The 23,327-nt window shown below is 40.5% G+C and overlaps 2 protein-coding genes across 9 annotated transcripts; one reads left to right on the forward strand and one right to left on the reverse strand.

Annotated features, from left to right (window-relative positions):
* Window positions 1-13,613: 13,613 nt before the first annotated feature.
* On the forward strand, window positions 13,614-19,071 carry erlec1 (endoplasmic reticulum lectin 1). Of its 2 annotated transcripts, none has more exons than XM_026190577.1 (14): window positions 13,614-13,950; window positions 14,098-14,202; window positions 15,216-15,296; window positions 15,446-15,523; window positions 15,616-15,676; window positions 15,784-15,827; window positions 15,922-16,145; window positions 16,723-16,864; window positions 16,941-17,102; window positions 17,188-17,247; window positions 17,387-17,511; window positions 17,606-17,683; window positions 17,816-17,891; window positions 18,329-19,071. In XM_026190577.1, the coding sequence occupies exons 1-14, from the start codon at window positions 13,810-13,812 to the stop codon at window positions 18,398-18,400; spliced, it is 1,449 nt and encodes a 482-aa protein (XP_026046362.1). In that variant the 5' UTR covers window positions 13,614-13,809; the 3' UTR covers window positions 18,401-19,071. The 2 variants fall into 2 exon arrangements, with proteins under 2 accessions (XP_026046362.1, XP_026046361.1); XM_026190576.1 differs by having other exon boundaries at window positions 13,615-13,950; window positions 15,613-15,676.
* Window positions 19,072-20,017: 946 nt separating this feature from the next.
* On the reverse strand, window positions 20,018-22,911 carry gpr75 (G protein-coupled receptor 75). 7 transcript variants are annotated; one of them, XM_026190572.1, is made up of 2 exons: window positions 22,532-22,911; window positions 20,018-22,436 (listed from the first exon to the last, which is right to left on the reverse strand). In XM_026190572.1, exon 2 carries the CDS (start codon window positions 21,919-21,921, stop codon window positions 20,278-20,280), a length of 1,644 nt encoding a protein of 547 aa, XP_026046357.1. In that variant the 5' UTR covers window positions 21,922-22,436; window positions 22,532-22,911; the 3' UTR covers window positions 20,018-20,277. The 7 variants fall into 7 exon arrangements, with proteins under 7 accessions (XP_026046357.1, XP_026046358.1, XP_026046359.1 ...); XM_026190573.1 differs by having other exon boundaries at window positions 20,018-22,439; XM_026190574.1 differs by having other exon boundaries at window positions 20,018-22,014; window positions 22,481-22,911.
* Between the last annotated feature and the right edge of the window lie 416 nt (window positions 22,912-23,327).

The following is a 23,327-nucleotide window of genomic DNA, read 5'->3' on the forward strand; positions in this document are numbered from 1 at the left end:
TGGAATTATTTAAACAATAACAATAAAACATCTGTTGTATGTAGGTCAGTTACTGGTGTGTTGATGGATGTAAGTGAAGTGTGAGCAGATATCAAAGGAAAAAGCTAAACCAAGAGTTATATGGTGAGGGTGACAGAGAGCAAGACAGAAAGAGGAGTTGGCATAAATAACCTGATAAAGAGCATTGGTTAACATTGCTGATCCCTACCTGCAGGAAAGAGTGGAGACAACAGGAAGAGCACTGACCCTGTCAGAGGCTTTTAACAAGCCTAGCTCAGTCTCTATCCTGTGTTTTGGGCATCTGCATTACATTTATGGTATATCTGTCCTGCAGGTGTTGTGGATATCCTACATGCTTAGTGAGACAAATGAGTGCATTGCCAAGTTGCAGCTCACTCTGTGTGTACAGGATTGCCCTGCAGTTGCTTTGATGTCACTGACACATGGCTCTGTTCAGCTGTGATTAAATTAGCATATCAGAAACTTTCCTTAGGGTCTTGGAGAGCTCAATAAATCTTTTCTGGGTGTATTTAACAATTCTGTTATTGATTCTGGGCTTTACTGACTGCAATTGCACAAGTAGATAAACTGAGTAAAGCCAGACTGCTCCTTATTACTAATTATACCTTTTTGGCTAATACTTGCATACATGGAAGACTTTATATAACTAAAATATATCCGAGTCTACTCTATTCTTGTGCCAAATAAGACGTTATTTAAAATGTTGAAAATCAGGACGCTTTTGGGTAAATTAAAGACATTATGGATTTCTCCTATATCTTTGTTTTTTTTACTGTTGTTGGTTAAATACTTTAGCAGCTTTGGACTTTCGACACATCGAGAAACCTTCACTCAGATGAGATTTGCAGGTAAAGTACAATGCATCAGCCAGTGGTGTTTAACAAGGATGCAGAACAATAAACCAGCACCAGTTTTGTTTCATGCTTGTTTTTTTATACTGGTTTTACTGCTTGTTTCATTAATTTATTAATGTAGCCTAACTGCCTGGTGTTGCAGTCCAGATTTATCACAATAACAGATGCACTTGGGGATCTGCGGGTCATGGTGGAGAGCCTAAACCACCGCAATGCCTAAACCACTTGTCAACATCTTCACGGTTAATGCCTGCAGTTCTTGCTGCAGAGAGGGTTTCGGGAGTCTTCACACTGAGGTCAGAGTTTCTGTTCATAAATTTTTTAACCGGTAGAACCCAGCTTCTCCTTTCACATCAAAAAACATTCATTTGGTATTAATATATAATTAAATGACAGCTTCTGGATTTTTTTCTTTTATTCTGGAGGGGGTGGGGGATTAAAAGAAAGCCTCTTTGAATATGCCAGAAAATAAGTATGCCACATTGCTTATGCCGAGTTATCTCACACCTGTGAAACAAATTGTTTCATGTAAAGGTCATTTGTAGAGACATTCTAATAAAATGTTTGGCTGCAAGCCCAAGATTAAAAAAAAAACATTTGTCTTGGTCCCATTATGACAGATGTACCAAATTACCTGTCTTCACCTTTGTGTATTGGAATCTTGTATGTACATATTTATATATAGGTACGGGGTAGGCTCATATGCATGTATGATTAAAATAATCAATTTTACTGAGATTTTATGGTATTTAAACACTTATGCAAACAGTACAATATGATGGATGATATCAAGCGGTAGTCCCCAAGTGGGGACTATGCTAAATAACTAAATGCTACTAGTCTGGCCTTGACTAAGGTGTACAAACACTTGAATAATCTAGCTTCCACTGGCATCACTAGTGGATGTTACACTAGTCATGTAATGATATTTCTGACAAAGTTGACTGCAGCTATCAGAACACCGACAGTCGACCTGGTAGACTTGCCTTGTTTGTATTAACACAAGATAACAAGCCACCTGGTTAAAGGTCTTAGGCATCGTTAAACGTGTCTGGCATTTCTAAAGTAATTTTTAACCTACAGTTTTATATTGTTTTTGTCAGGTTATTTATTACATAATGGTATGAATGATGGTTGGGGGGTGGCTGTGAATCTTTGACCAGAGCCCCAAAAGACTCTAGAATCACCACTGGTGGAAACCTTAGGAGAATAATTATGTGTCTATTAAAAACTAAATAAATAAAAAGTAGAGGAACTGGGGAGAAAATTCTTAAATGTTAAAATATTTCACAATACCAGATTTGGCCTTGAAGAACTTGTCAGAATTAAACAGCAATTTATCTTCGACAAGCTGCTTTCATGTCAGCATCACCTCTGTTATCATCCAGTAATTTAATTCTGCTTATCTGTCTGTTTTGGTTGCATTTAGATCCTCTGTTGAATAGCAAGATAAAACTTTAAAGACGGGGATGTTTTTGTCTTGTGTTACATCCTCTGGAGTCGCTTTGCATTCCTCTGACATCAGCAGGCTATTATAAAGAAATGAAACTCCTCGGTCACAGAGTATAGTTGACAGAGTGAGACCAGCTCCCTTCATCTTTCAGCGTCAAATTGATTTCAGTTATTAATTTCTGACTATTTAGCCGTCAAACAAATTAGTGTTACTTAGTAAAAGGTAATGTGTCCGTGTGTCTTATTAATCTTCCCCCACTCATTTTGTCTGATGCCCTTTCATTAAACAAAAATAAAAAATGATCATAAGAGCTTTAAATATATAAACATAACATCATTTAATTTACTAAATTAACAATAAATAGATAATAAATATATGATATGTAAATAATATATTTACAACTCCATTCAAATCTGCAATACTGCAGAGGCTGAAATTTCTGGTACTATTTTTTTTTCTTGTTTAACCTGCAATCGTGTCTGTGTGTACACTCCAGCCATTTTCTGTATGGCTGTAGCTTGCTATTCAAAGATGGAAGAAAAAGCAAATTGTGCACGTGCAAGCTGGAAAGATGTTGTTTTGTATGCCCTCCATGAGGGTGCCCTGTTCACCAAAGTATTTTTCAGCTATAAGATGCAATCTGCTTCCCTTTCAACAAGTGCAAAGACGACTTGTTCATTGGCTGAGGACATGCGGAGGGCACCGTGCCACATGGCTTACAGTCGGCTACGTGAAGAGTGTCAGACCACTGTTACCAACCTTGGAGGAGGCAGCTGTCTCCCAGTCACTCAGGGAACAAAAGTTCCTTCCAGATGTTCTGGCGCTTCGAGCTCGGTCTGAATTATAAAATCTGAATATGAATAGGGAAATGAACTGTAAGCTGGTTAATTTCAATAATTGTCACTTGCAGTTTGAAGTATTTGCTTTCAGATCTAAATTGCTGCATAAAAAATAAAAACCTCTGTCAGCCACTCCACGTAAGCTCAATAAATTCATTTTTATGCACTTTAGATTCATGCTATGCTCACGCTGATCTCTATTTATTTTGATTAAAGTGTCACATCACATAGTATCATAATAGCAGACAGCATATTTAATACATTTTACAGCCACTACACACGTGCAGAGGACAGAATACCTGCAGTATGTGAACACTGAGACTAATTTAAGAAATGAAATTGGTCAAGTCAAAGGTAGATGATGAGATCACATTTCATCAAAGGTGTCATCGTGGTCAAATAATTAAACAGAAGTTAAAGAACAGTACTTAGCCACTTAACTGATCTATGACTCATTCAAGCATAAAAAGGCACCTAACCAGTGTTATGTTCAAACATAACAGACAACTTAGCAAAGAACCAGTTTTAAATAGCATCTTTAGCCACTTTGTTACAAGCAGCATGCCTTAAAAACACATCATTTGTCTCGATGAATTGCTACATCTATTTTCTTTTACCTATCAAAATATAAAGACATGGCTTCAGACTTTTGCAAAGTCCTATGTACCTTAAACAAATTTTGCTCTTGGAGACCAATCTATTTTCTTTTTCTAAGCAAGGGGATGACAGCTATTAATATTAAATTGACATACGCTGCTGCGGTCTGTGGCGGGTTTTTTACTATTATTTTTTATTTACTTGCATTACTACTCTCCCCCCATAATGCCTTTGACAGCCTCCAGTATGGTCACAAACTACAGCACATGGCATCCAGCCATAGGTTAGCTGTGTGGGTTGGAGTTGTAAGAGAGATTGCACAAACACGCTATAACAGAGCAAGAGAGCAAGACTGTTTGCAGTAGGAAGTGCAACTGGGCTTGGAAATCAAGCAGAAAATGAAAAATAGCGTATAATTTACTGGTTTGGCTAATGAAGGAATCTTGTGAGACTCCTGAACATTTGAGCCAATTGTTTTGACAATTACATACATTCTTCTCTTTCATCCTCAAACAGATCATAGAGCACATTTATTTTCATATTCACTTCACACCCATTTTAAAATACACTCTGCAAACGTTTACCTACTTTGGCTCAAAAAAAATCTAGTGACCCACAACAAAACAGATCCATAAGCGGCAGTTTATGGTGCTCTACAGTAAATGTTATCAGGCAAGACCTGCACCTTTGGAGGATGCTACAGTTTCAGTGCATTATACATTAATCTGTATGTTTGTATAATGATGGGTGAATCATGAACTAAAAGTATCTGCCCAGCAGGTCATCTGTCAAGGTTCCTGACAGTACCAGCTGGCCCGTTCTGGCTGCCAGGGGCACAGGCAGGTTAGAGGGTGGGCCTCCCACAATCATGGTTCTCCTTTCTATATCAGGGGCTGGAAACACAGCCAAGCCTCAAGTTGTGGTGAGCCTTCCTCCAGAACAACAGCATAACGGATCCAAAAAAACAACAGAAGGAAAGGAGGAGCAGATTGCCCACGCAGCCATTCATGTCCAGCACATTATTGCAGGTTCTGAGTTCAAACTGGGTCAAGGATGAAATATCAGAATCACTGGGCATACAAGATCAAAGGTGTGCGCAAGTGTGCGTGTGTGCATATTAGCCAGTAATGGTATTTTGTGGGGAGTAAAAATGATAAAAGTGTGAGATGATAAAAAATAAATAAATCAAAGCCTCCTGGATATTACTCGCAGGCAGAAGATGAGCGCGTTTATGGGTTTTGTCTGATTGGTTATCTGTGGCTCTGCCCTTAACTATTTCCTGCTGTCAGCATGTGTGAGACAACAGGGCTATTTGCTGATATGTCAGTGTCAGTATTTATAACAGCTAAATTATGAAAAATTCTCATTTTTTCAAAAGTAAAGTTAAAAGATGTGAAAAACACCCTTCGACCCCTGTTTTATAGTATATATACTTGTTTGTTTACTCAGAGTTGCCATAGTTTATCTCATCTCCTTAATGTTTAGAAGGTTTTTCTCTGTTTCAGGATTATTACGGGTCCAAAATGGGCAAAAAGTGGTAAGCAGTCACGTGTCTGCAAAGCCTCTATAGCTCTGATTGCTAAGCACGAGATACAAAAATCACTGACACTGATATGTTTTCTTTTTCCTGCCGCATTTGGCTTGGCTTTCTTTTGTTTATGCTAAGCTAATCTACGAGCGCTTTTGTTGTTCACGCTGCTATTATGCCTCACATCAGTCTTGGAGGGCAATTTTAAACTATTAACTAAGTGTCTACGCTAACTCAAATTCAATAAATACATGTACGCACATTCATCAGTGTAGCAGGGCTTGCAGCGAATAAAATTACTTAAAGTGGATATGTGTGCACCGCAGAATCTATTCTGTTTTGCAGCAATACCAGAAAATATTCCTTTCCTCACTTCAGGAATTAAATCTCATTGTAGTCAGCCAGCCAAGCTAAAACCCCATAAAGTCAAAATTACATCTTAAAAGTAACAGCCACAGCCAAATCCTGCACCTTGAAGGAGGGTATGATTAAGCATGTCCAAAAGTAAGGCTCTAATTTTCCTACAAAATTACCCGCTGTGAGACACTTTCGGAAAGATTTAAGGCCTGGCAATTAACTTTGGTGATGTAACACAGTCTTCATTAGCTTTAGTATCGGAGGATTTTCTCAATAGATACTTTTAAGAAATGGAATAATCATGTCAAGCACTTTCTAAGTAAAATCAAGTGAAATGAGGGAAATCGGTGAGACGGTGAGGGAGGCTGGAGTTTATTTTGGCAGCATATCTGTGCATCCCACCGGCACCGAGGGTGAGAAGCCAAGCAGTTGGCAGTGAGGCTAGCCCAGGTAAAAACTGAGGTTGCATCATTAATTTATCCCAGTTTACATTGTGGCAGATAGTTCAAAACTTGCTTCTTTCTTTTTTTTTCTTTTTTTTCTTTTTTTTTTGGATCTCCTATATGTGTCTTTTCTCTTCCCTCTGGCCCTGACCAGCTTGGCCTTTTGGTCACTGGAGGCAGGTGGAGTAGCAGGTCAGAGTAAGAAGAGAAAGCGGCATAGATCCTGCCAGTCACAAAGGGCCCAGAAGACTGAGTGGCCAGGCCCTGCAGGACAAACTGGCAGATGGCTGCCTCAGGATAATGACCAGGTGACATCTGCAGAGTGAACAAGCCATCAGGCTAACAGACTCACCTTGACCCACCAGGGAAGCCAAGCTGGCCGTTCTCCTCCTCCTCCTCCTCCTGTAATTCCCTCAGGTTACACCCACAGCCCGAGAAGTATAACACAAGTTTATTGATTTACCAAGTTTCACAAGTCCCCCAAAAAAGAGGTGTGAGAATGTCCTGGGAAAAAAAAACATTAACAGATTTTACGTGGGTGTTTGAAGTGAATTTTCTTTTATTCTCTGGAGAGACTGGACTGTGAGTAAATTAGCCTCTGAATCACTTTTTTTCGCACTGTTATTCTAACCCAGAGTCCTTAAACACCAGATTATTGTCAGCTAAACCAGGCTACATGCAAAATAAAACTGCTGTTTTCCCCTCTATTTTGCTTACAGTGTTGCTACTGACAAGTGATTTTTTTAAAAGGCAAAGCTTGCCTTGTCTAAAGACGAAGACATTGACTACGTGATGCTGTGCACAAAGGTCATCTTTTGACAGCGCTGAGATCGTGAGAAGGTCAGATTCTCTGTGCCATTTAGAAAAGAGGCAGTGTGATACCAACCTGCCAATATAATTCCAGCACGTCTTTTTCATCTCAGCGTTAACACCATACATTGTTTACTGAATAGTTTACTGTGGCTGCATGACTGCTGGCAAACTGAGGTTTGGAATAAAGTTGGGAAAAACTTTTGAAGGGGCTGAAAAAGGAAGGCGCGTGCTCTTGAATGAAAATGAACTGAAAATAGCACCGCGGCTCCGACAGTTGTGTACACAGAGCAGGGGGGGAAAAAAACCTGGAAGACATAGTTTTTGTGTTTTCATATTCAAGTGACAGGAACTTTAGAAGAAAGCCAAAACATTTAAAAGCATTTGGAGAAGACGATGAATAACTTGTAAACACTACAAGACTCCGAGAGTGCCCTTTCGCAACAGCGAATACACCAAAATTAATAGGATAACAATTGTACATGATGACATGCGTTATGGAAATTCTTGACTCTCCACTTCTCATTTGGCAGAATAGAAATGTCAGTTTAGGATCAGATAGTGAGCCAGTTAATTTGCAGGGGTAGTAGATGGAAAGACTATGAGCATTAAGTGTAGTGGAGGAAAATGCTCTGCATACTAAGTGCAATAATGACTTGATGCCTGTATCATTTGGAAAATGCATAACATTAAGTGTGGCTAGCGTTCTCTTAACTAAAGAGTAAGAAAGAGGAATGTCTGCGTATTACTTGAAGTAAATGGTAAATGGCCTGTATTTATATAGCGCTTTACTAGTCCCTAAGGACCCCAAAGCACTTTACATATCCAGTCATCCACCCATTCACACACACATTCACACACTGGTGATGGCAAGCTACATTGTAACCACAGCCACCCTGGGGCGCACTGACAGAGGCGAGTGGCCTCATGTGCTCAATATTACATACAGACGTTTTTTTAACCAAGGACCAAGTATGCAAACTTGCTGCTGAAATATAAATATCTATTACTTTTGGAGCCTTTTTTCAGGACCTTGTTATCTTATATAAGTGTAAAGCTACCGTTCCAAATCTTTGCATTAAATTGCTGCCTTTGCTTGTTTTCGCTTAGTTCACTTAGTTGCCTGAGCCAAGCCAGTAGACTGTAGTGAACTCATACATAATATGGAAGAAGCCATCATCTCTCACATATCTCAGCCAATTAAACCTATCTGCAGTCCAAATTGGTGCCAATGAAATCTTGTGACTGCATTCAAATGATGATGGATTGTGTGGCGTTTGCTTGAATCAATTACACAAGAGCCGGGTGAATATAAATGACTTGGTGAATGCAGCGCGTACTGTACTTCGGCGGGGGATAAAGAACTGTGTTAGGAAAGCAATGTATTTATTTGCTCTGTAAATAGCTTATGTGGGTTGCTGTGGACTGTTAAAGTGATCTTTCCCAGATATGCTAATATAGAGGAATCAATAAAGTATACAGAATCTGCCATCCAGTATTTCACAAGTGTTATTTGCTTGGAGCCAACAAAGTTTTGTCAGCATGTGTGTTAAGAATATTTTAATAAATGCTGTTTAAAGTCATAGCTGTGATTCCTCTTGTTAAGCATATGCTCACTTACTAATACTGCTCTCATTGTACATTATTCCTAGCAGCTGATGTGCTGATATTGATCAAATAGCCATGTAATCTGTTTCTGCTCTCCATCCAGTCAGTCGAGAGCTCTGTTCCACACCTCTCCGTTTTTGTGCTGTTCCCTGTCAAACTCTGAAGAGACACCAAATGACTTTCACTCTCAAAGTCTTCCTAGCTTCACTAAGCTCTTCTAGCTTATGCGCACTGCTTAGGATGCATTTTCAAGCAGCTAACCCACTTTCTGCTCTTGCTTGTAGACAAAAGGGACACTTCTGGGGTTTCACTGACTTTTGTATTCAAGTGTGGCATTGCGAGACTCTTTCGAACAGCTTAAAGTCTCAGACAATGAAGTATTATAATGGTATTAACATAAAAATCCATGGTCACCTTTTGAGAATGGCCATGGTGCATAGGGTGTTTTAGTTATGATGGAGCCGCTTCTGGAGATTTCCGCCAGCCGGGGAGAAAGAAAAGCCCGTAAATACAAAATAGAACGTCAAAATAAAGAACAAAGCCCAAGTTTATATTCTCGTAAGGACTGGGTCAGTCCAGTAACACAAATATGCATCCTGTCATTATTGGTTTATACTGCATGCATTTCAATCCTGGGCTCTTTCCCTTTTCTCGTGTAGGATTTGATCCTCCGTCTCAGACAAATAAGCAAGGACCAGCTCTGTCAGTATCTGGATCCCATCCAGACCCATCCAAACAAAAATACTCTCTCATTACCTTCTCTGCAGGGAGGTGCAGAGCGGCACTCTGATCCACTGGCATGCTTAAATCCATCTCTTTCATGTGTCACTGACTTGTTGTTTTGCCTCTCCAGAATTTGAGTAGTAACCCCTTACAAGATTCCTTCAGCCTATTACACAGTGTTTTAGTTTGATGGAAGCACAACAGGTGAATGAGTGACAGGTGTGTCCATGCAGATTTGACAGAATTAGGAGAGTTTCCTCAATCATCAGCTTTAGGGTAAATATCAAGAGTTCTGACGCTACAATCCTGACACTGGTAAACAGGCCTGCCAGTTTACTGAAGAGTCTTCAAACTGATAATTTGAACTGACAGTGTTTATCATCATTTAAAAATTCTCCACAAAATCCAAAGAAACGATATTGATTAATGAATACCACAATCAATACTAAACATACCACAGCTATCAGTATCTGTAAGGAAATCAGACTCTGAAAGGGAAGTGCTTTTAAAGCGTTAAATATATTGCATAAGCTGGCTGATAAATCAACTCTGCTCCCCTCTGTTTTAGGGGAGGAGCTTATAAAAACATGGTGAAACAGAGAGCAAAGCACATGAAAAATAAAACTGCCCAAACAGCAGGGGTGTAAGCTCTGTCTGGTCAAATCCTACCAAATTATCAACAGCAATTCTTAACTTAGTAAGGATTAAAACACTAAACTACACTACCAATAACTACCAATAACACAGGATAAATCCATGGTTTCAGGTAAAGAAAGACCAGACTCTCTGTAAAACAGTATAGTGTTTATCATTAATATTTATTTAGTGCTTTCTAAGTCAGAGCTAATTTAAAGAAGTCATCATGTTGGTTGCAGACTTACAGGTAGCAGTAGACATACCACAGCTATACGTCGTGACTTATGATCTAAAAACTGTCCCAACTTTCATATTAAAGGCTTGAGGCTTTGAGTGTGAACACATCAGAATTGGCATATTTCAATATATTTGGTGTAATAACTGTTTTATAAGAGTATCTGTCGGGCAACGCAGCTACACCGAGACCAAATTGGATGTGAAGTTTCTTCTATGATCCAAATGGAAAAAAATTTTATCGTGATGGGATTTGTGGAATTTATCGCTCGGGTCATAAGATGTGTCTGCATTTCCCTCAATCGTTCTCGTAACGTTGATAGCAGTTGATAGAAATCATCTAAACATGGACAGGTGCACGCTGGTCTGTAGACACATGTTGCTAGGAAACATCGTGTTACAGATGAGGACATGATTGTGTGTGACTTCATTTCACCATTTCAGTTAAGAAAAAAAGACTCCATAGACTTCGACACATGCCTTTGTTCAAGCTTCTATGGCAGCACTCGCTGCAGTAGTAACTTACAAAGAAATTCAACATGTGCGCTTTACGCAAATCAATACTGAATTTCATTAGGAAAATCAAGCAAATGTGCCAGTATTGATTTGATTCCTGACATATTCTATGTATATTTTTAGGTGACAGCTCAGGAGATATCTTAATCTTTGCTCGAGACCTTCAAATGCCAAGATTCATTTCTCTCTGCTCCCTTTGGAATGATGTTATTATGGTTCGAGAGATGACAGTTGTATCAATTATGCAAAAGGTGAGGGTGTAAGGAAGGGATCTATGCAAATCGTGTTCACCCCACAGACGACAGTGAAATAAATGAAAATGCTCATTTCAAAGTGGGGAGTTCAGCTAAGTTCCCATCAGTCAGGCTCCTGCAAAGTCTGTTAGTGTTGACTATCAAGGAAGAAATGGTGAAGAAGACTCTCTATATGTATCTATGAAGGCAGGCTCATAAATATTTCCATACGGATACTGTATGGACACAGGAGGCTTATACTCATATACAGTTGAGAGTATAAGCTCTATATATACAAGCAGAGGAAAGTGGTTTCAGAAGCTGGATGATCCACTGGCATGTTTTTCTTGCGTGTATCCTTCCCTGTTCCTCTATATCCTAATCCTCTCCCTCTTTGTCTGGAAATCTCTGTTATAATCTGGTCCCTTTCTCCTGGCTCACACACTGCGCATTCTCACATCAACAGCTCCACCAACAGGTGAAAACATGCCAGTCTCAAATGAACACTGTCCAAGTCGATGTGCATTTACAGGCAGACTCTGAATTGCAGCAGCCACACATTTTCAGGGTCTATGTTTTAAATTTCCTGTGAACTGTGACATTTTTTAGGGGCTGATCAAGTGGAGGAAGACTATTTATAGTCGTTCAACACGCAGCAATGCCGACTCAACAGCGTCAGGGGATTATGGGACAATGCACTTTGGGACAGAGCTGCTTCAGTCATTGCTTCCATAAGTGAACTGAAATGCTATATGCGGAAGGCTCGGTAAATGAGCTTCTCGACATTTGACTCTTCAGTGGGTATCTCCATACTGGCTTTCATCTTCAGTCCTGCATAGAGCCGCAATTAAAAATAATTGAGACCTTACAAACGCAAATTAAATTTCCCAAATCTTCCACCGGGAGGCAGCAGTGAGACAAAGTGAGTTTATCTTGTGGTGATCTGTGATCTCTCACAACACAGGCAAATTTGAAGGACAGGGTGACATATTTAAAATATTACTGCGCAACATGCGGATGCTTTTATTCTCAGCTTGTAAATGAGATGCACTGGGCATGTCCACATCATAACCTTGGAAATATATCTACGGTGCTGCAAAAAAGTATATTTGCTCCCTTCTTTTGCGCATTTGCCATACTTACATATATCGAACTATCAATCTAATATTAGACATTCCAAGTAAATACAAAGTGCAGTTTTTACGTAATGACCTACAAACCTACTGGCCTTATGTGGATGACCCCTTCTTACATCGTGAATTAACTGTAACCACATTTTTTTAGAAAGCTGATTTCACCTGCCACGCTGAAGCCTGATTACTGCCAGACCTAATGGACCACAAAATCACTTCAGTACAACCTGTCTGACAAACTAAAGCAGGCTAAAAGATCTCAAAAAGTAACACAACATCCCACGATCTAAAGAAACATCCAGAGGTTTACACAGGGCCAGGTTTGGATAGCTTTTTCCCTTAAAAATGAAAATCAACATTTAAAAACAGAATTTTGTGTTTACTCTGATTATCTTTGCCCAATATCAAAAGTAGTTTGATGATCTGGAACATGTAAGTGTGACAAATATTCCTCAAAAAAGAGAAAGAAATCAGGAAGAACACGAATACTTTTTCACCACATCGTAGGTATACATCATCCATGCTAATGGTTAGTAAAAATACTTGCATGAAGCCACTTCATCTTCTTGTGAAAGACCAGATTCAGATCATATGTTTTACTGTTCATAAATGCCTTATCATCCATTTATATTATTTTTGATTTAAGGTTCAGCAAAATAATCATGTGATTACTACAAAACTGCAAAGTATTGGTGATAATTTGTCATCTTCAATAAAATTACAAATAAAATGTATTTGGGCTCATGCTACGCCGCATAACGTTATCTTTTACAATGACTATGTAGTCACTATATAAGCCTTGTTTCACGTCAAGTGGAAGATTAATTTACACTACCTCACTAATGAGAAGAGTTTAGAGACATTATTGCAATTGTTATAGCCTGGTTACAAATGTTTGGCATTAAACTTGACTTGACTTTCATTTTAGTGTGCATAATAGACTGGGATATGAAAATATTTTATCAGGGCTTAATTATATTTGAAGTTTTGTTATGGTCTTGGCATAGAAAGTGGGATCATAAAAAACAAAAGCCTAATATAACTGTTGAGTAGCATTTTATAATATGACACATGACTAAGAATGTAATTTCAATGTACCTAAAATTACATTGTAATTATGTTTACCTACAAATGCTTCCCTGGTGAAATGCTAGAAGATGGAAGTAACAGTTAAGGTTTTTGCAAGAGTGAAAAAGTAATTATAGTTCAAGTAATTTTAAGCAGTGAATAGTTTCTGGGTATTTTACATGCAAAGTTACACAAATTATAATGTAAGTACTCTTAAGTAATACATAAGCAGTACATAACTGTGTAATTTGAAGTAGTGTGAAACTTCAGGTATTTTAGTCTAAAGAATAGTGTTTTCCTACTGTAAGTACGCAGTATTTACATTTACTTGTGAACTATTTAAAGCTGATTACAGTATTATTTGTGTCTCCTTTCCTGTAAAATATCAATATCAATAATAATAATAATAATAATAATAAACTGTTGGATTGTTGCTCTATATTATAAAGTGCTACTCGCTGTTGAATAAGAAAGAGAAATCAACATCTCTGCTGTCATTTGAATCTAGCTGTGTGCCCATGCCAAGTATCGCAGCCAGGTGGCGCTGCTTCTTTTTCACCCCAAAGCGCAGCCGGAACACGACGTGGCAGTTTACTTCCTGTGTATTTTTTTAACCGTATTGACATCCGTCTTTCACAGTCGTGTTATATCTTAGGTCTGTTAAATAGACTTCCTCAACCTTTGTAGCAGCTTTTAATCCATTTTCTCCGTACATGAAGAGCGGGCTGTAGGAGCTCAGCAGCCGGGGAAGGAGAGATGATGGCTGTGCTGCTGTTGGCGTTAGTCGGGGGGCTGCTGGAGGTCTGCAGCGGCGTTTCAGCCAACAGAGGAGGCTATCCCTCATTCACAGACGAAATCCCTTTCAAAATCACCTGGCCTGGCGCTGAATTTACGCTGGTATGTCTCCTCTTTTAGTGTCACTAAAGAAACGAATCTGCCCTAACGGGATCGGGAGACGTAAATGTCACTTTGTTTTAGACTTCTTTCTCTTTCTGTCACACAAGACCTGAGTTGAAGTAACAGATGTTTATCTCCCGCCCGCAGCCAACTTCAGGTGCACTTTACAGTGAGGAAGACTTTGTCATCTTGACCACAACAGAGAAGGAGAAGTACAAATGTCTCCTCCCTTCACTGACGGCTGGAGAGGAGGTGAGCACTCCTAACACTTTCTGGGAATGGCACAGCTGTTTATCTAAAGAGTTATGAGAGCTTGCCACTGAACTAGTTTGCACTAGCAGAGCTAGGCACGGAGCAATTTTGTGTTGTTTCTGCACAGGTGATTATAACCTGCCTGCAGATGTGAGGAAAAAAGATAAATTGTGATACAGTTGCGTTAAAAAGTGTGAGTCATTCCACAGAATTCTTCAGGACCTGAAGTTGTTTGATCAATGTGATATGTCCAAACTGTTACATACAACATGTGAACAGCATTGTTTGCTAATAGATTTTTTTTATATTTATCTGTAGTAAATTATCATAAAACAGGCAAAACATCCGAGGTGCGAGAGCTTGCTCCTGTTACTCTGCGTCATTGTTGTCACGTTGGTGCAAACGACAAAAACTGTGACATATCCTGTGTTACCGATTCTCACTGCTGCCTCTGGGAAAGTTTGTGCTGAACGAAAAGAACTCACTGTGGTACTTACTCAATAATAAGGGCTCAAAAAATCTTGAAGGGGGGAAAAAAGGCAATAAAAAGTGCAGCTTGTCCACCGACCCCTTTGTATCTTGAGAGCCTGTGACGCAGAAAATCTTCATGGTGTGAAGACAAAATTTTGCGTGGTTTCATTAAACATACTAAAAGCATTGTGCCAAAAAACCATCTGATTCTAAGGGTTTATGTGGAAAGCACTGACTGTTTTTATCTTTTTATATTCGAAACCAGAGACTATGTAACTGTGCCGTGACACAGCAACCCTCATAGAAGAAGCACTATAGAGCTGTGTTAAGCGATAAAAGGTTGCTGAAATATTTGTGTCTGTAATTCTGCCTTGAATGAAGACCAATACAACCTAATAGGAGGGTATGCTAAAACATCAGTTACAAAATGCTAAATAAGCCGTTAATAAAGGTTTCAGTTTCCCTCCTTTCCTAGAGTTAAAAAAAAGCATGTGTTATCTCTTGTCTCTCATCACTCTTGTTGCATTTGTTTGGTGCTGCAGGATGATGAAAAGGAGTACGGCGGGCCCAGTCCAGGTGAACTGCTCGAGTCGCTATTCAAACGAAGCAGCTGCTCCTACAGGGTGAGACTTTTCCTTTTTCATCTCATATTCCTCCACACAGAGACTGAAACTGCATGCAGTTTAAAGTCACAGTCACACTATAGTAGCAGAGCATGACAAAAATCATGTTGTTTGAGTGTATTGCTGAGCATATATTTATACCAATGTAGATTGAGTCGTACTGGACGTACGAAGTATGCCATGGAAAACATGTAAGGCAGTACCATGAAGAGAAGGAGACTTCTCAGGTCAGTGCTTTGAGTTATTTGAAATATTTTTAGACTGGAATGGAAAATGTGCACTCGTTACGGTTCGCTAAGCTTGCATGTTTCCACAGAAGATCAGTGTACAAGAGTACTTCTTGGGAAATATGGCTCAAAAGAGCCAATCAACAGAGACAGGTAAGTTTCTATATATATGTATATCTTACACTGCTTTTTTTTTTTTTTTTTTTTTTAAATTGAACGTTAATCATATTTGGCCTTTCTTTTTTTTTCTTTTTTTTCAGATCAAGCTGAGAAGACAGACGGCGTCAAACCGTCCGAAACCAAAGCAAGTATTCTACTGAGTAACCAAGCAAATCTGCCAGTCTAGTTTTTCAGTCTCACATATCTTTCCTGTTGCCTTCCCCTTTTTCTAACGTCAGGTGCCCACTAAGAACATTGAAGGTCAGCTGACTCCCTACTACTCAGTGGCGATGGGAAACGGGACTCCGTGTTTGCTGAAACAGGACCAGCCTCGTTCCACAGCCGTGCTGTACGTCTGCCATCCGGAGGCCAAGCACGAGATCTTGTCTGTCGCTGAGGTCACCACCTGCGAATATGAGGTGGTGGTGCTGACGCCTCTGCTTTGTGCACACCCAAAATACAGGTAAGATCTGTTAAGATGGTTACACTTTAATAGAGTGCGACACCTGTATTTAGTTTGTTTGTTAGTTTGTCTTATTATATTTAGACGGTGGCCCTGAGAGGTCAAACTCGCTGCAAATTAAGAAAGCACCAGCAAATAGAAAAATGCTTTAATGGCACACAAAACAAAAGAAGAGCTGTTTTGTTATAGCCTTTTATTTGGCTGCTGATGGATCCGCATGTTTTAAATATCATGCAAAATTCTTGCAACAGATGCTGTTTTGATGCAACGTCCCCCGGGATTTGTTTCTCCTCTCGGTCTTTAACTGCAGATGTTTAGCAGTTTAGGTGAATGTGTTAACTATGGGGGCACTGAGCTGTTTAGTTAAAGCCTGTTTTTGGCTGCTGTAAAACAGTAAGGTGTCGCTTGTCTTTTAAAGCAGACTGCAATGATTTGCAGATCATTTTAACCTTATATTTAACTGAAAGTTGTATAAAGACAACATTTTAAAGGAAAAACTCAAACTGAGACTTTTTATTTTTCATATATTTCCCATTAAATACTATAAAATTCACCTGCTCACGTCACTTGTTCGCAGGTTCAAATCCTCCCCGGTGAACGCCATCTTCTGCCAGGCTCTGGCGGGCTCCCCTCTGCGGCCTCAGCGGCTCGCCCAGTTGGACAAAGAACAAGAGGAGCAGCTTAAACCACCTTTCGGTGCCACATCTGAGCCCAGAGAGGTAAGACGTGCAAAGATAAACGGTGATCACCTGAGCACACGAAACGTGGCTTATTTACATTTGTGGTATATCATAGGAGGAGACGTCAGCAGTGAGAGAAGAAGCCTTCACCTCCACCCACAAACCCATGACCGTTGGAGGGCAGTCTCAGGTCACTGTTGGTACCACGCACATCTCTCGCTTGACAGACGAACAGCTAATTAAGGAGTTCCTGAGTGGCTCGTACTGTCTGCACGGGGTGAGGCGCATTTATGTGTTGGAAGCTGAGCACTGATACGTAACCTGCTCAGGGAACACTAATCATCTTAACATGTGCGTTTCAGGGTGTAGGATGGTGGAAATATGAATTCTGTTACGGAAGGCACGTCCATCAGTACCATGAGGTAAGCGAGTGAATTCAAACTTGGAAAAAGTAAATAATCAAATGCACTTCTAGTACCTTTTTAGATTGTACGCTGGCTATAAAGCAGTAAGCGAGAGTATTTTCTGTATCAGCCAGATTATCTTTTCTTTGTGTTGTAGGATAAAGAGCAAGGGAAGAACATTGTAGTGGTGGGGAACTGGAATGCAGATGAACACCTCGACTGGGCCAAGAAGAACGTCGCCCGATCCCTCCAGCTCAGAGAGGACGGAGTGCAGAAAGTCAAGTAGGCCTTTCAGATTTTTGAACACTAATCGCTGTAAACGGGATACAAAAATATCCACCCACTACTTTTTCTTTTCCCCTTTACTCCACAATAGGTTGGTTTCCCACTTCTATGGCCACGGTGATGTGTGTGACCTGACAGGGAAGCCCAGACAGGTCATCGTCAAGCTCAAGTGAGTGAACAGTTACCTAGAACTAGGGGATGAAGAGTGGAGCACATCAGCCTGAGTCCACGGATGAGTAAGACTAAGTTGTCAGTGTTTCCCATTTTGATTCACTCATATCATTTCTCTTCTCGCTGTCAGATGTAAGGAGTCTGAGTCTCCCCATGCTGTCACTGTCTATATGCTGGAGCCTCAGACTTGTCAGTATGTCCTTGGGGTAAGTTTATGTTTCACTCCTGAGTGGCAAAAAAAGAAAACAGTAGAATTTGCTTAGTAACATTATGAATCTTATGTGAAGGTTTAGTCCTTTGTAAAACACATTTATATCAGTTTTAGGGATAAATATAAAGAAGAAACTGCAGATTGTTTAACTGCATGGATAAATTTGATATACATGAGCCAATCTTGGTGTTATTTTGTTCCCTTCATGCCTTTTCTCTGTGACAAGTTAAAATATATAACTTTTGGTTTAATTAGGAATTATTATAAACATGCCTAGATATTTGCAAATATTTGCAGTACTTCCTGTAGATTTGACAAAGGAAATGACACTGATCTAAACACTGATTTAATTATCTAACTGTACTGGCATTGTGCAGGCATATCATCCTAAATGAAAGGCACCATATTGAAGATGGCTTTTTTTTTCTGTAGGTTGAGTCACCGGTCATATGCAGGATTCTTGACACTGCTGATGACTATGGGCTTCTGTCACTCTCCAGTTAAACTGGCGGAGTTTTACTGGAACAGCAGCGGTGCACGGAGGACATAAAGAACGAGGACACTTAGTAAGCAAGATGCCCTTAAGACTGCGCTACAAGCCAAAACTGAGAATAAACTCAATCCTGAGGCTGGACCTCATGTAGCCCAGGGAGAACAGGCCCCGCCCACACTCCCATGACCTGTGCGATGGGTGACGCTACATCAGCCCGACTCTAACTTAAATCAAATTCAGGCAGTGGAGTTATTGCTTGAACTTCATATCTATGCTTCACTTTGTGATGATTGATTGCAAGAAAAGGAGTGACGAATCATCAGGGGAATTAACAATATTCAAAGTGGTTTTGGTGTGTGTGTGTGTGTGAGTGTGTGAGTGAGAGATATGGATTGATTAGCTGCTTGACTGTGGCACTTTTGTACTTGTAGATATGAAAAACATCTGAAAATGCTTCACAGCAGGGAGACTGTGTGAGTGTAACTTATGCATTAGAGATTTCTGTGGAATAACAATAAAAGTGAGTGTAAGGTTGTAGGATGTACAGAGTGTGTGCAGGTTCATTTAAAAGGTTCGTTTTGTGGTTTTATGAAGATGCACACTGGGATCCGACTACTGCTGTATCTCTGGAATAAAAACCAATGCATTTACAGCAAAAAATTAAAAAAATCAAAACATGAAACCTTACTTTAGTTTTCCATTACCACAGAAAAGAGTAGATTTAAGACATTAGGGAAATATGTAGTTCAGGGATATCTAACTCAAACTGCCCGCTTTGATTTTAAGTGGGTTGGACCATTTCAAGACCACATTTAATCCTCAAGGTATCTAAATATAAAAATAAAGTGCAACTTCAACAGAAAGTGTCAGTTTTTTCTACTTGATAAAGAAATTCTACTGTAGTAATTGAATGGCTTGTGCATAAATGTGTTCAACTACAGAAGAAATGCATCCATCTGACCAATTGATACGCAATGTATCCTGTGTATAACACATTTTTATAGTAGATAATGAAAACCGCAGGAAGTTTTCTGTCATTTATTTTTTAATAACCGAATTTGTTTGGTGTAGCTTGAGTGGTTATATGGGAGGTTTTTAAATCAGTAAAAATGAAGCTGTTAAACTTGTGAAAAAACAGCTAAAAGCCCCAAAACTTGTGCCTTTCTCTACATTTTTTCAAATCTGTCCAGTGGGGCTGGATTGGAGTCTTTAGCACGCTGATTCCAGGCCCTGGGCCTGAGGTTTGACACCCCTGATCAAGTAAGTTAAGTGTAGAATTTAGTGTTTTATTTATTCGGCCGCCAGAGGGCGCTGATGCTATGTGTATGTGTAGTAACAGCACAGTAACAGGTGTAGATCTCACAGACATTACATTTGTACTTGCCAGTTATTTATTGTGGGGTTTTTTTGTTTTTTTTAATGTATGAGGCTCAGACTCTTTTTTTTCTCTTGAGAAGAGAGTCTATCCAGGTGCAACCACGTACCACTGACAGCCGTATGGGGTTTCATAGTGGCCTGATGCTGAAGAAGCTGGTTTCACTCCTATCTCCAGCCAGAGAGGAACTGGGATTGAAACTAGCAACTGGTGACTTTGGGTTCAGTGAAAACCTCAATAAATCAATTCAATATCAATAAATAACTTGCTGGAACATAAACTTTTATTCTAAATCTGTTTCTCATTTCAGTTTCAAAGGCAAAGTTTATACTGTAATTCTGGTTCTTGTCATTTCTCCAGTCACAAAAATCGCAACATCTTTCTACTGTAGGAGAGAACAAAATGTTAATACTGAGTCCAAAGACATAAAAATAGCCTGTTTACACGTTCCTCCTTTGATTCACATTGGATTTAACGTCATGGAGAGATTGTCCAAAGCTTTCTGTTCTTTGACTATACCGAGGGCACGGGAATCTGGTGCACTGAGGTGCTTTCAAAGTCCTGCAGAGCATCTTGGTGAGTGTGGTAGTGCATGGCTACATAGGACTTGGCAAAGGCAAATGTCTGAGAGCTGATAGGCTGTAGGCTGGTGGGGGAGCTGGGCCCTGCTGAGGGACTGCTGTTGTATATACTGTAGTACGGCTCAATCCGGGTGTTGATGGGTGTAGAGGTGCTCGGGAGGCGAGGTTTGCGTGTACCTGTCGCCCTGGGACTGCCAGCGCAATCCCGGGAATGACTGGGTCCACAAGCCTGGTCTACCAGCCTCTTCTGTGGCTTAGGTGACAGCACGTAGGCCGAGTTGGTCTCGTGATGGGAGGATTTATTGCGATTGACTTCCAGGCTCCCCTTCCCCATTGCGTGCAGGCGTGTCTTTTGCTTGCAGCACAGAAATCCAAGTGCGGCCCACTGAATGCAGCACAGTACGCGGCGGCGGAGGCCTGCACTGTTGCGCGAGTACACAAATGGATTGATGCCTGATTTGAGAAAAATGAGCACAAAGCCACACAGTTCGAACTGGTAATGTGCAAAGCTGCTTTCTGGTGACAAAACATCCTGTGCCAGTGAAACTCCCATCGGCAGACAACAGAGTAACACAGAGAATACTATAACTACACAGGTGACAACTGCCTTGGAGTCTTTGGCTGTGGCTAAGTTGACTGTGGAGACCAGCTGACAGCAGGTGGCTCCTTGGGCGGCCCCTGGAACCACCGGCTGGTTTGTCCTGTTGGTATAGGCGTGCGTTTGTACATTCTGCAGTTTGTTGTAAGTCTGGTTACGGTACAGAGAGGGGCCTTGAACGGCACACTGCATGCTTTCAAAGCCTGCTGCAATGAGAGGTGGTGGGGGTGGAGGGCAGGTGGCATCTACAGTGATGACTGGGCATTTCCTTACTTGTGCGTTCTTCCTCAGGGTCTGAGCAATCATCAGATACGACACAGACACCACAGCAACACAAAAGGCAAAAACTGCCAGGTAGACGTACAACACAACCCTGGCCTGCCCACTCCCCAGGCCAAAGTGGGGCAAGCAGGGTCCATCTTTGCGTGGATATGCACGCATGGTGAGGAGAGCAGCCAATGTGAAGCTGGATGTCCACAGCAAGGCGGTCAGGGCCAGCGTGCAGGGGAAGGAAGCAGTGCGGTTGGGCTGCTGTCCCAAAACCATGCGGAGTCTGTGCAAAGCAATGACAGCCACCGTCTCCAGGGACATGATGATGAAACCCGAACTGGTCAAGTGGAAGGCGAAGCAGAAACTCTTTGACACGCCATCCCCTCCGCCTGCATCCAGGAAGAGCACCAGCGCAAACATGGGAGCGGTCACGCAACAAATGAACAAGTCACAGAAGGACAGGTTGAGGATCATGAAGTCAAAGTTGGTGCGGAACTTGCGAAACGCCGGGTCGAAAAAAGACAGGAACACCACAAGATTCCCATAAGAGCCCAGGAAGAAGATAAAGATGAGGAGGAGGGAACAAAAAGTCAAGGTAGCAGTGTGGATCACGGCCCAGCCCGAGGGGGTCTGGTTACCCAGGGTGCCATTGAAGGTCTGCAGTCTTGGCACATCCACCAGGTCCGAGGGTGTAAGAGTGGTGTTCATTGTACTCTGATGATTTAGAGCGACTCCACATTCATCAATTTCAGTATTATTCCTCTAAGAGGAAGGAGCACATGCTTCCACCATTGCTGCCACCTTGGTAGAAAACGACAAAGAATATAAATACAATCAGCTCTATGGGCTGGTCTTCAATACAGTTATAATGATAATGAGGAGAAATGGATGGATAACTTACAATTTGATCAGAAACGTTAGACACGGGTATAATAGGCTATGCACCACTGCATTTGGCCAATTACCTTACCTCCCCATCATCCCCCTTTAACTCTCTCTCTCTCTCTCACACACAGCAGCGTCTGCTTAATAAAAAAGAAAGAAAGAAAAATCTCTGAATATCAAAACGAATGTTGGTTTTAAGGCTTTAACGGGCTGCACAATCCAGGATTCACTATTGCTTAGAAAATATAGCACACTACCTGTACTAGATCGTGCGATCCTCATTATTTCATACAGCCCATCTTCATCATTTTTAAGGCAGTGCGATAGTGAACGCACCGCTGCTTCGGAAACAAAGAAGGAAAAATGTATTTTAGCAGCTCACCTTAACGCAACAGTCCGTCGGAAAGAATCGATAATCTTCACGTTTCCTTACATGTCTGTGTAAATCAGCGCGAACACGTAGATGGCAGCTTGTTTCTTTTCTTTACGATAAATCCATTCAAATAGAGAAGCGACGGCCACTGGACGTGCACTGAAAAATGAGTATGAAGTCACCGTCTACGTATCCGGGCATGAGCATAACCACTGCATTCAAGTAGTCCGTCCATAGAAACGCTTCCCTCACTGGGAATCAGCTGGCGGAGTTAGAAAGGAGAATTTGCGGGATTTATTTCAAACATTTGAAATTTGACAGAAGCGCCATTATCCGACACGTCAAATATATTACCGCAGCAATTTATTTTATTTTTTTTTGCTTTCACCATGGTAACGTATTATAGTTTATGCGAAAAATGGCGCCTCCCTATTTAAACAGTCTCTGCCAAGGACGTGAAAAAACAAAAAAATTATACACATATAAATAACTATTAACTACTATTTATCTTGTATCTATTTAGACTGATTTCAACAAAAACTGTTTAAATTTTTAAAATTTATTACAAAAATGTATATAATTTTTAAAGGTGTCATTCAGCATGATCAATATGACAAATAAAAATATGAGCATTAATTATTATTTTTCCCGCTTTTCACGGACAATACTTCAAGCAGGGCCACAAACCCCTCTGTAAAGAGCTGAAACACTGTGAGCAGGGATCAAGTGTTCTGCATGTTGGAACAAACTAGTTCTAAAAATATCAACACTGAAGCTAATGCTGCACACTTTGATTTTTTTTTTTTTTTTTTTTAATTTTGGTCCAGTATCTGATATCCCAATAAAAATGTGACAA

Source organism: Astatotilapia calliptera, chromosome 13 (genome assembly GCF_900246225.1).
Source record: "Astatotilapia calliptera chromosome 13, fAstCal1.2, whole genome shotgun sequence".
In the NCBI taxonomy this organism is placed as follows: domain Eukaryota; kingdom Metazoa; phylum Chordata; class Actinopteri; order Cichliformes; family Cichlidae; genus Astatotilapia; species Astatotilapia calliptera.